At 32.6% G+C, this 12820-nt stretch overlaps 1 protein-coding gene across 14 annotated transcripts in view; it reads left to right on the top strand.

The window, feature by feature from the left end:
* Positions 1-12820, top strand: part of LOC126889968 (zinc finger protein 271-like) — a 127739-nt gene that overhangs the window by 104935 nt on the left and 9984 nt on the right. For 9 of the 14 annotated variants that reach the window (XM_050658746.1, XM_050658744.1, XM_050658748.1 and 6 more), the window contains one exon: positions 869-961. The exons of 4 other annotated variants lie outside the window; for them this stretch is intronic. In XM_050658746.1, the coding sequence (XP_050514703.1) occupies positions 869-961 (93 nt within the window). Of the gene's footprint in view, positions 1-868; positions 962-7540; positions 8271-12820 lie in introns of those variants that run through there. One more of the 14 variants, XM_050658751.1, reaches the window with a different exon arrangement.

The following is a 12820-nucleotide window of genomic DNA, read 5'->3' as shown; positions in this document are numbered from 1 at the left end:
AAAACCAGCAAACTCCACTTTTCAAACTTTTGAGAAATCTACGTGTTAACCAATAATGCGAAATGAAAAAATGAATTTAAAAATTATTTAATAACTAAAATATGTTAAAGTAAAAAACATTAAATTCTTTGTTTATACTTATAGCTAATTATCAGCGTTTATCAAAGTAAAAAGTAAAAAGGTATCTTAATTGCCCCGCGAGAACAGACCTTTTCCGGGTCGATCCCTCAGAGACTTGATTTCGTCTTAAGGCAATGGGAATAATCGTAATCTTTGCTACTATTTAATTTTAAATTTTTACCTTCTCTCCATCAGTAATGTAGGCACCATATGAAGAGTACAGGGGAAAAACAAGGAATGTCACATTTTATACATATTGAGATAAACACGAATAAAGGTTTAATTCTTATGATACCTAAAAACTACTTAGGAGATTCTTAGCAGAATTCTAGCAATTCTTATTCTGTAATCTTAATATAATATGAATCTATATTAACTTATTAATTTAATGATGCACCAAAAAACTGCTAAAATTCCTTATTTTTGTTCAGTGGCGTGCGGACAATTTTGGACCTTCGAATGGATAAAAATTCTTATAAAAATTTTATAGACTGATCTTTATGTTTATTGTCTTAAATCGATAGCCTAGTCGATAGTACTCAGTTTTTGCTACCACATGGCGAGAAAAGCCAAAATTAATGAAAAAGTGACATTCCTTGTTTTCCCCTGTACTCTTCATATATTGTCAGTTAACTAAGCACTATTTCGATAATTTTGCTTCGATAAGTTTGGCTTTAATGTATTTATTATGTAATTTTTGTTTGTTTTTCTTTTCCAGTGTAATGTTTATAGTTAGTTTGTATTTTAGGTTGTTCCCAAGAAGAGAACAAAATGAATATTATTGAAACATCAACTGCACATTCATCTCATACAGGAAACTATACAGGTCATCACATTGAAGGTAAAATATTAAATAAAAATATGAAAGGTGGAACTGAACAGAGGCCTTACAAATGTGAAATTTGTTTAAAACAGTGTATTACGACAAGTCAGTTGAAAACACATTTGAGAATGCACAGTGAAAACCAACGTTACACATGTGATATTTGTTTTAAGCCATTTTCTCAACTAGCTCATGTGAAAACACATATGCGATCACACACTGGAGAAAAACCATACAAGTGTGAAACTTGTTTAAAGCAGTTTATTACGACAGGTCATTTGAAAAATCATTTAAGACTACACACTGGTGAAAAACCTTATCAGTGTGACGTTTGTTTTAAGCAATTTACTGATAACAGTAATTTAAAAACACATTTTAAATTGCACACTGGAGAAAAACCTCACCAGTGTGAAATTTGTTTAAAGCAATTTATTACAAACAGTCAGTTAAAAGCACATTTGGGAACACACAGTGTAGAAAAACCCCACAAATGTGAAATTTGTTTTAAGCAATTTAAAACAACAAGTGATGTGAGAAAACACTTAAGAGTGCACACTGTAGAAAAACCGCACAAGTGTCAAATTTGTTTTGTTCAATTTACTAGAACAAATGATTTGAAAGTACACTCGAGAGTCCACACTGGCGAAAAACCGTACAAGTGTGAAACTTGCTTTAAACCATTTACTAGACCAAGTGATTTAAAAGTACACTTGAGATTGCACACTGGAGAAAAACCGTACAAGTGTGAAACTTGTTTAAAACAGTTTGTTGATGCTAGTAGTTTAAAAAAACATTTGAGAGTGCACACTGGTGAAAAACCGTACAAGTGTGAAACTTGTTTAAAGCAGTTTATGTGTGCAAGTAATTTTAAAATACACTCGAGAGGGCACACTGGAGAACAACCGTACAAGTGTGAAACCTGTTTTAAGCAGTTTAGTAGAACAAGTGATTTGAAAGTACATTTGAGAGTGCATACTGGAGAAAAACCGTACAAGTGTGAAACTTGTTTAAAGCAGTTTATGACTGCAAGTAATTTGAAAATACATTTGAGAGTGCATACTGGAGAAAAACCGTACAAGTGTGAAACTTGTTTAAAGCAGTTTATGACTACAAGTAATTTGAAAATACACTTAAGAGTACACGCTGGAGAACAACCGTAAAAGTGTGGAACTTGTTTTAAATATCAAAACAATAATTTCGTTATAAAACGAAACCAAAAGACGTGTAGGTATTCCACGAATATACGACTGTTTTGGATTCAGTATGAAGGTATCGATTTAAATGGTCCGATGTGCTGAATTGTACCGGGTGTCCCAATAAGAATGGCTCTCGGCCATATCTCAGGAATCGTTTATACTACAGCTTTGGGAAAAAATTTTATAACAAAAGTTGCCCCGAGAAAAGCCTGGAAATTATTTTCGTAATTGTAAGTCCACCGCTAGAGGGCGTAATTGAATATCAAAAATTAAAAAATCCAAATTTTACAAAATTTGCCTAATGAAAGTGCACTGGAAATCCAATCATCGTATTCTTCATACAATTCTGTGCATATTTTATTTCACAAGTTTAAGTCTACCTGTGCAAATAAGAGGTGGGGGTGAGTGGGAACCTTGTTATGAAAAAATCGCTGTAAGTCCGGTTCTGCTTAATCGATTTTTACACACTTAGTCTTGTTGAAAACGGCTCTTTTTCGTCAATGTAATAGTTATAATTTGGAAACAGCCTATTACGTAATATGCCGGCTAGAAGGCGCTATTTATTTTTTTTAGAAATCTAGTTTTCTTTGCAAAATGTTAAATACAAGTATGTATTTTTTTCCTGTATTACAAAATTAGACCAAATTACCAACAGAATACCGAAAACCGCATGTTGATACCTTTTTTCTATCTCCAGATATCTTAAGAAACGTGTAAATTTTAAACATAACTGTTGCTGTGATATAAGTGGAAATTATATAGAAGCACGTAGTGTGCTATGGAAAAAAACAAAGGACCATTGTCCAGATGTCACCGTATATAATGAATCAAAACAACAATAAGACAAATAACACTAGAGTGTTGTAGAAAGTGTGTGTACTTTGTACGCGAGTAAGAAGTTATACTTCTTTTATTATGATTTTAACGAAATAAATATATTTTAAACAGTTTAATTTTATTTTTATTTAAATATTACACTAATTTTAATACTTAAAATAATACCAAAAAAAATAGCGTTAATATGTAAATTTTTATGTTGCCTCCGCGCCTTTGCTTTTCTCTCGATGAATCGTAGAAAATGTAAAAACGTCAGATTTTCTACACAAATTTTTAATTTTTATTTCATTATATTTTAATATCAATTATCCTATTCCCAACTAAGATAAATACATAACTGTTATTGTCACCGGTAAACTAAGTTAGGAAGTCAAAGTGGAAACAAGTAGTGTGCTATGGAAAAATAGAACTATTAGAAGTATTAACTTCAAAAAGTCATCATTTGTCAAATTATGTGTCAAATCAGTAAAACATAAAAATTTGTTCATTGATGGTTTGATCCGGTTTGTTTCTATTAAATTTTATATAAAATTTATACAGAGTGAAATTCAAGATGATTCTTATAAACTAAGAAGCATTTGACATGATAGCCACATTCTTTGAATGCATGAGAAATGCAACTTTTACGGCTAGAATATATGCAATGAAATATCCCCAAAGACGTCACCCCAGTAGTAGAGTTTTTCATATTTTGTTTTGATTTATTATATACGGTGACATCTGGAAAATGTTTCTTTGTTTTTTCCATAGCACATTACTTGCTTCTGTATATTTCCACTTATATGACAGCAACAGTTATGTTTAAGATTTACACGTTTCTTAAGATATCTCGAGATAGAAAAAAGGTATAGACATGCGGTTTTCGGTATTCTGTTGCTAATTTGGTCTAATTTTGTAATACAGGAAAAAAATGCATACTTGTATTTAATATTTTCCAAAGAAAACTAGATTTCCAAAAAGAAAATAAATAGCGCCTCCTAGCCGGCATATTACGTAATAGGCTGTTTCCAAATTATAACTATTACATTGACGAAAAAGAGCTGTTTTCAACAAGACCAAGTTTGCAAAAATCGATTAAGCAGAACCGGACTTACAGCGATTTTTTCATAACAAGGTTCCCACTCACCCCCACCTCTTATTTGCACAGGTAGACTTAAACTTGTGAAATAGAATATGCGCAGAATTTTATGAAGAATACGATCATTGGATTTCCAGTGCCCTTTCATTAGGTAAATTTTGTAAAATTTCGATTTTTTAATTTTTGATATTCAATTACGTCCTCTAGCGGTGGACTTACAATTATGAAAATAATTTCCAGGCTTTTCTCGAGGCAACTTTTGTTATAAATTTTTTTCCCCAAAGCTGTACTATAAACGGTTCCTGAGATATGGCCGAGCGCCATTCTTATTGGGACACCCGGTACAATAGTAATTTCTCCCAATTTTTAAAATACCATTATGACAGACATAAACCATAGACTTAAATATGAAATCATAATATAAACATAGAGTTGATAGTTTATAGAACAGTTGTAATTCGATTTTGAAGTATATAATTACTGTCATTGAGTTTAATATTGTAAACAACTTGGTTTTTGAATAAAGTGATTTAAACGAATTGTAACAATACTTTTAAGTGATTACATGGTGTAATTTATTTAGCTGAACATTCAATTAGTATTACAAAAACAAAAAAAACTTAACCTATTCTCCTAATCTCCTAAAACTATCATCAACCATCAGATTCACAGCCATAATTGCTGTCGTCGCTATCCTCATTCGGATGGTAAATTATAACATGATTAACTGCTTCGATGCGACCTTCATGAATTCACCATTCTTCAATTAAGCCTTCTCATTTTTTTACACTTTTTTCCCAAATTTCAGAAGTGGCAGTATCCAATACTCGTTGCCATGTTTCCAAGACTGTCTCGTCACTGTAACCCTTGTATCCATTATGGTTACCATAATATGATTTGCAAATCCCCCAAATATATTCAATTTAATTGAATTTGTTAATCATAGGGCGGTAGTCTTAACACACGATGTCCAAAGCAATGTATAATTTCGTCTACCATATACAGTGATGAGCGCGCTAATAACCAGCAAAATAACGCAAAAGATGGAAAACAATACATTGCGAAACAAAAAGAGATGAAGCTAGTGGAGGTGGAAATTATCGTTATAAACGTAAAAATTAACATTACATTACATATGTAGTTTTCCACCTTTAGATGTATCAGAGGAGTATGACAACTGTCACTGTGACAGTAGAATTTTATAAAATATTCCTGTCACAGACGTCTAAAGGTGGGAAACTATGTAATGTAATATTAATTTTTACGTTTATAACGATAACTTCCACCTCCACGAGTTTCATCTCTTTTTGTTTCGCAATGTATTAGGTTTTCCATCTTTTGCGTTATTTTGCCGGTTAATAGCGCGCTCATCACTGTATATGTTTGGTTGTGCATGACTTTTAGCTAAAGTTAGTAATTGAGGCTTAAAACAATATTGAGGAAATGTAATATTTTTATTCGTTAACCATTATTTGATTTTATCTACGGCCCAGGCGTTTGTTCGTTGCTTCTTTAAAATTTCCGAATGGTACGCAGCATTATTCTGTACTGTAAGGGATTGTTCATGTAAACTTGGCAACAGATTTTCTTTCAATCATTTCACAAACATCTCCGTATTCATATTGGCATGATAATCGTTTGATTTTGATGAAAAAACAAGATCGGCTCGCTCAATAAAACCATGTTTTCCACCTGCATGCACTATATCTCTTTCCCTCGGTCTCGATATGTTTTACGGATTTTATACTTACTCTCGTCCTGCCAAATTCGTTTGATACCACCTTTAACAAAAATCCTTGTTTCGTCTAAATAAACAAAGTAAGAACATTCTTTTTTAAATTTGTTATAATTTCTTAAAAATTCTATTCCTTTGTGAACCACACTAGGTCTTTCACACAAAGCCTGTCTATTGTTTTTCTTTTTGAACTTAAAGCCAATCTGTCTCAAAAATCTCCAGAGACATGTTCTGGAAATTTCAAATATACTTCTTTTTTTTAATTTCTGTAGCACTGAATCTAAAGAAACAGGTTCTTTCTTTTCACGCATTTTATATATTGTCTCACGGATTTCAAATTTGCATCCTTCGGGAAGATCTATAGTCTTTGGGTGTCGGCGAGATTTATATTGTGCGACATTTTGTTTACTTTGTCCACTTTTTGCTTTTTGCAAAACTGACTTTGGTTTCACTAATACAGAGTGCATCACACACACGTTTATATTATACGGATTAACTGGTGTCGCAAAGGGTCTGCGTTGGTTTTCTCAGCAGTAAAATAAGCAAGTACATTAAATATAAAGTTATCTAAGCTTAATCTTAATCTTATTACAAAGTCATTTGTATTTTAATGGTGTGGTTAAGTTTTCGGTCCAGGTAGAATTTAATAAATTTTAATCTATTGTGCTTTTAATAATTATACCTGCTATTCAGTATGTTCAGGTACTCGAAATTTAACGAGTAATATGGTGAATATAAAATATGGTGTTCAATAAATACGTCTTAAAGCCCACCAAATTTCATTTGCATTTCTCGGCCGGTTTTAGAACAATAAATAAATCGTCAGTTTTGTAAGAAAAATTTCAACACCCCTTATCTCGGAAACTAAGCATTTGCGGACATACGTTTATAAAGCAAACTGCCATTTTTCAAAAAAACAGGTCTTTTTCTGGCACCCCGTTTTTTCGGAAATTTTAGATCTCTAGTTCCTGATAGCATTTGTTAAGTTATCATTTATGGATTCAAGACTTTTCGCTAAGAAACTGCTTTCTGGCTGCATCCTGTATCTCCGGCTTTTACAATATATAAGCACAACAGACGACGAATATAGAAGAAAGCAAATAAATGACACTTTGGCCACGTATTTACCTTCTTTTCGTCTAGGAAAAGGACCGAAAGACAGTTTCAGATACTCAAATCTGAGTAAAGATGAAAAAGATAAAAGCAGTTTTTGTTTTTATTTGATTCAGAGTTGGACCACCATCTCCATATAGATAGCTATTTCAGCATCTATGCATCCTCAGTGAAGCTATGCAGTTTCTTAGCGAAAAGTCTTGGATTAAAAAATTTTGTTTATTGTTTTTATTTCAATTATTCTAATTGTATAAAAGTAGTAAACTTTGTATCTAGGGCTTTTCGTCTTCCTCGTATTACGAGAGATGTCGCTGCTTTGTGTCTCAAAAGGTGGAAACATTGTATCGCGATGTTTTCCCTTAAATAGGCAGGATTGTTGATATTTGTTTCAGAGTTGTGACTGCATAGCTTCACTGAGGATGCATAGATGCTGAAATAGCTATTTGGAGATGGTGGTCCAACTCTGAATCAAATAAAAACAAAAACTGCCTTTATCTTTTATCATTTATGGATTATTTCGACATCCATAATTTATGTTTATTGTCTTTGTTACCTAAGTTTGGCTTTAATGTATTTATTATGTTATTTTCGTTTGTTTTTTTTTTCAGTGAAATGTTTATAGTTGGTTTGTATTTTAGGTTGTTCCCAAGAAAAAAACAAAATGAAAATTATTGAATTCAAGTGTGAAACGTGCTTGGGACAGTTTGTTGATGCTAGTAGTTTAAAAAAACATTTGAGAGTGCACACTGGAGAAAAACCGTATAAGTGTGAAACTTGTTTAAAGCAGTTTACGACTGGAAGTAATTTAAAAGTACACTTAAGAATGCACAATGGAGAAAAACCGCACAAGTGTGAACTTTGTTTAAAGCAGTTTATTACGACGAGTCAGTTGAAAAAACATTTGAGAGTGCATACTGAAGAAAAACCGCTCAAGTGTGAAACTTGTTTAAATCAGTTTATTACGATGTATGAATTGAACAAACATTTGAAAGTGCACACTGGAGAAGAACCGTACAAGTGTGTAATTTGTTTTAAGCAGTTAACTACAGCAAGTAATCTGAAAAACCACTTGAGACGGCACACTGAAGAAAAAACCTACAAGTGTGAAATTTGTTTTAAACAATTTACTAGAACAAGTGGTTTAAAAAATCACTTTAGACTGCACACTGGAGAAAAACCATACAAATGTGAAATTTGTTTAAGACAGTTTGTTGATGCTAGTAATTTAAAAAAACATTTGAGAGTTCATTCTGGAGAAAAACCGTACAAGTGTGAAACATGTTTAAGGCAGTTTGTTGATGCTAGTGGTTTAAAAAAACATTTGAGAGTGCACACTGGAGAAAAACTGTAAGAGTGTGAAACTTGTTTTTAACTGTTTTGGTTAACTTTGATTAGACCCGTAGTAAGCTAGAGTTGTGAAACCTGGGTAATGACTAAAAAAGATGAAGCCCAACTCAGGACATTCGAGAGAAAGATACTGAGAAAAGTATATGGCCCGGTGCAAGAGGAAGACAGGACATGGAGAATCAGGAGCAACGACGAGGTTAATGAACTGAATGAAGGGTATAACATTGTAAGATTTGTGAAAAGTCAGACTGTCATGGCTGAGACATGTTCAGCGACAAGAAGACACGAAAACGACAAAGAAGATGTTACAGTGGAAGGCGGAGAATAGGAAGGCATAAGACGAGATGCTTGGATGACGTGGATGAAAACCATGAATCACCCCTGTGATGTAACAAACCCGTTATAAATAACGTGCACACGTTATGTTAACATAACGTGTTTGATTATAACAGCCTGTATAACGTGTTGCCAAAAATTAGATGTGATGTATCATGTTTTTAACGTGTACGTTATCCAGCATGTTATGTTCAAAACGTTAAAGTATCGTCTTGCACGACAAGAATAACAGTATACATAAATTGAATAAGTTAGAGGAAGACAGACATAAACATACAGCGTGCAGCGAAGTACATACGCATCTTGTTCATCGCACATCTGGTACCCAAAACCAAGATGTTATTTGAAATTCCCGGTCCTCTGTCAGTGACCCGTGAGGTGTTCTTTCTATTGTGCATTTTATTTAATTTTTGTTTGTCGTGTTGTTATGTTATAAAATGGGTCAACAAGGATTGAAATAAATAGTCCAGAGAAATAAGATTTTTCTCGTGACACATCCCCCTCCAGGCCGAAACCAAATTTTTTGAGTAGTTTGGACATCTATATTAATAACCTTTATGTTTCCTGCAGCCGATTTTGATGATATACATAGTTATAAACAAATGAAAATCAAAAAACGGTAAATTTTCGCTTTTTTGTCTATAACCAAAAAGTTAAGCATTTTAAACAAATTTGAGAGTAAGAAACTCATAAATCGTCTAAAAAATTTCAATATGGCGTTCGCTGAATATGTCTATTCTTATTGGTTGCTTAGAAAATTGCAAAATAAATCATAAAATTTGAGTTTTTATAAATATTCATAACTTATGTAAAAATTAACATAGAACCTTCCTATTACACGAATTGCTGAGACTTTAGTGCTTAAATTATATTTTTTGAATTTCAAAGCAATTGGTCAAATAGTTTAAAAGTTATTTAATTTGTTTATCCCAAATTCATTTTTTTTGCAACACTATAAGTCAGAAAATTATGAGGTTACAGTAAGACTTCTGACAGTTTATGGAAGAAGAACAATTATACTATTGACTTAATTAAAAAAATAATGACAAAAAGTAATATTAAACAGTGTAAAATTATTTTGCAAAAACACGTCGATTTTTTGCTTACTTATAAACAATTAGAATAACTTTTTAAACATTAACCGTAGAAAAAATATTTTTTCATATTTGGAAAGACTGAATTTTAGCAAACAAATACCTTTTAAACTATTTGCCCAATTGCTTTGAAATTTAGGGTATGATTTAAGCACAAGAAGTATCATCATTTCGTGTAATAAGAACGTTCGAAGTTAATTTTTACATAAGTTATGAATATTTATAAAAACTCAAAATTTATGATTTATTTTGCAATTTTCTAAGCAACCAATAAGGATAGACATATTCAGCGAACGCCGCACAGTGGGGCAGTAGAGTTAAAAAGTTGGCATAAAATAAAAATATTAAATGCAATATTTTCTGTCGTTTTCATTTTAATTAAATAGTACACAATCCTACGTATAATTTGGTATTATTGTTTCCCCATTCAATCCCCCTCCACCCGTTGCGACGCGACGCAAAGTGCACATAGTCCGGTGTTAACAATGCGATGCGTAAGTCGTGATAGCGTGATTCGACTTAGTTTGATCCACTTATTTCAAGTAAAAAATTAATTTACTAGTAAAATTGGCTATGCATATTTGATCTTCAGATTAGTGATAATATTATTACAAATGTGATGTATTAATTAAGTAAATATAGTTTCTTATAATATGTTGTTTAGAATTATCAGTATAAAATATCAAAATATGCATTTTTAAAAAATAGTAAGTGATTTGTTAGTGTTCCAAGAATGATCCTACTTTAATTTTGTTTTATTTTGAAAGCTTGAGTACTATTATTTAAAAAGTCATTTTAACTTTTTGCTCATATTTGCTCATTTTTTCACAATTTTATTTTTTGTGAGGTTATGTTAACCTATTTAAATTGAATAACACTATTCAAATTTTTGGTTATTTGCATAATTCAAGCATAATAATTCAAGAAAGTGTAGTAAATCCAAAACAAATTAAGATGTATTCGACTTTTTGTTGATTAGTAGCGATCCACTGATCACAAACAAAATAAACATAAAAAGAAAGAAATTAGAACACTGCCAGTGGAAGCACTGCATATTAGTGCATACATTAAAATCTTCGAATGTGCAAGATGTTGATGTCACATCTGATGATTTTGATGATGATCTATAATTTAAGTTTTTCAATATGTTACCTACAAAATTTTGTTATTCTTATAAATATGCGGTAAATGGTTTTAAGGAACAATTTGGTTAGGTAATTTTTAAAAAATAATGTTAACACAATTGTTTTGAGATATAAATAATAATAAATGTACATAAAAACAAGTAAATTAGACTGTAGATTTATTTTAAATTAAAATGATTAAATTTCAAATATCATTTAAATCAATATCGGTAGTAACTACGGACATAGCTTTAAAAATTAAGTTTGAGCAAAACATTTTTTGAACAAGCCATTTTTCAAGTAAAAGTATTTGGAAAGCGAGGTCCAGGAAGAAGAAGAACATCCTGGTTAACCTGAGAACCTGCTTCAACACAACATCTGTGCAGTAGACAAGATAAAGATTGCCATGATGATCGTCAACATTCGTCACGGATAGGCACATCAAGAAGAAGAAGAAAAATTTTGAAAAACATCGTTTTTGTAAGGTGGGTGAGCCAAAGGTGGCTCATGCTCCTAAGGTGGCCACTTTTAATTTTGTCCTAGTAGTTGACCTAATAACCGCCAGGTACCAGCACATACTTGAAGATATATGCCATCTAGCGCTGTTATCAGTAAATGATGACACAGAGACCAACGGCGGTCATTTCGTGCCTTATAATATGTCGTTACGTTTGAGGTTAGAGGGACGCTATTATATTCCGGTAAGTAAACTTTTCTTCATTATTACAATTAATTAGGCGTAATCTATAAGTAACATATATGGATGTTACATACATTTCATCATCTTTCATAATATGCATGTAGTTTTTCATCTGACGTTACGGTTCAAGAGTAGTTATGAAGAAAACAAAACAAAACACGGTTTTGGTAGTGGTTCCCAACATGGCCATGGTGGGCCACCTAAGGAACACTATATGTTTAAACTCTTTTATTCGCTTATAAGGATGTTATAACTCCCATTATTGTTTGTTTTACTTTTAAAATGTATTATAATACTTTCTATACCTAAGTTTTTTTGTTTATTGGTTTCAGATAAAGATGGCTCGACAACTTGGGAGGTCATGGACGGAAGAAGACCTAGCAAACGCGATGAATTCTGTTCTCAATGACAACATGGCTGTTAGAAAAGCTGCCGAGATGTTTGGTATTCCAAGAAGAACTCTTCGGAACCATCTAACTTCAGGTAGTTTTAAGAAAATAACAGGTCGTCAGTCTATTTTGACCTTTGAACAAGAGCTGGAATTGTGTGGGAGAATTAATCGTTTAGCTGACGTTGGAATGCCCATCACACCAAAATTGGTGAAACGGACTGTTTACACTTTTTGTCAAATCAACAAAATAAAAAATCCATTCAATGATGAATTAGGCTCTGCAGGGAGAAAGTGGTTTAAATTGTTTATACAGAGACACCCTGACATCAGCAAAAGAAAATCTCAAAATCTCAACCCAGCCAGAGCTCAAAAGCTTAACAGATTCATTGTGAGTGACTATTTTGATAAGCTGAGATGTCATGATCGAAATGAACGTCATGCAAAAACCTCAATCGATTTACAACGTTGATGAGAAAGGTAATCGTTTGTGTTTGCATAAAGCTCCGACAGTTTTACCTCGCAAAGGGTCCAAACGTGTGCATAACATTGCTTCTGAACACGGCGAGAATGTTACAATTGTTTCTTGTGGCAATGCTGTTGGCCAAGTTATTCCTCCAGTCATTCTCTTTAAAGGAGAAAGGTTGCGTCCAGAATGGGCCGAAGATTTACCACCTGGTAGCAGTGTTTTTATGACACCCAAGGGTTCCATGAATACCCAGACATTTATCAAGTGGATTGATCACTTTGCCAAATACAAAACACCAGGACCGGTTCTTCTTATCTTTGACGGCGTTTCTTCCCATTTGGATGCTAACATTGTAGAGGCTGCAGATGCTCATGAAATAACGTTGTTTTGTTTACCAAGCAATACCACTCATGAGCTGCAGCCAATGGACAAAAGCGTGTTTCGTGCTTATGAAGCTTAT

Source organism: Diabrotica virgifera, chromosome 8 (genome assembly GCF_917563875.1).
Source record: "Diabrotica virgifera virgifera chromosome 8, PGI_DIABVI_V3a".
NCBI lineage: Eukaryota > Metazoa > Arthropoda > Insecta > Coleoptera > Chrysomelidae > Diabrotica > Diabrotica virgifera.
This window is presented reverse-complemented; position numbering and strand designations above follow the sequence as displayed.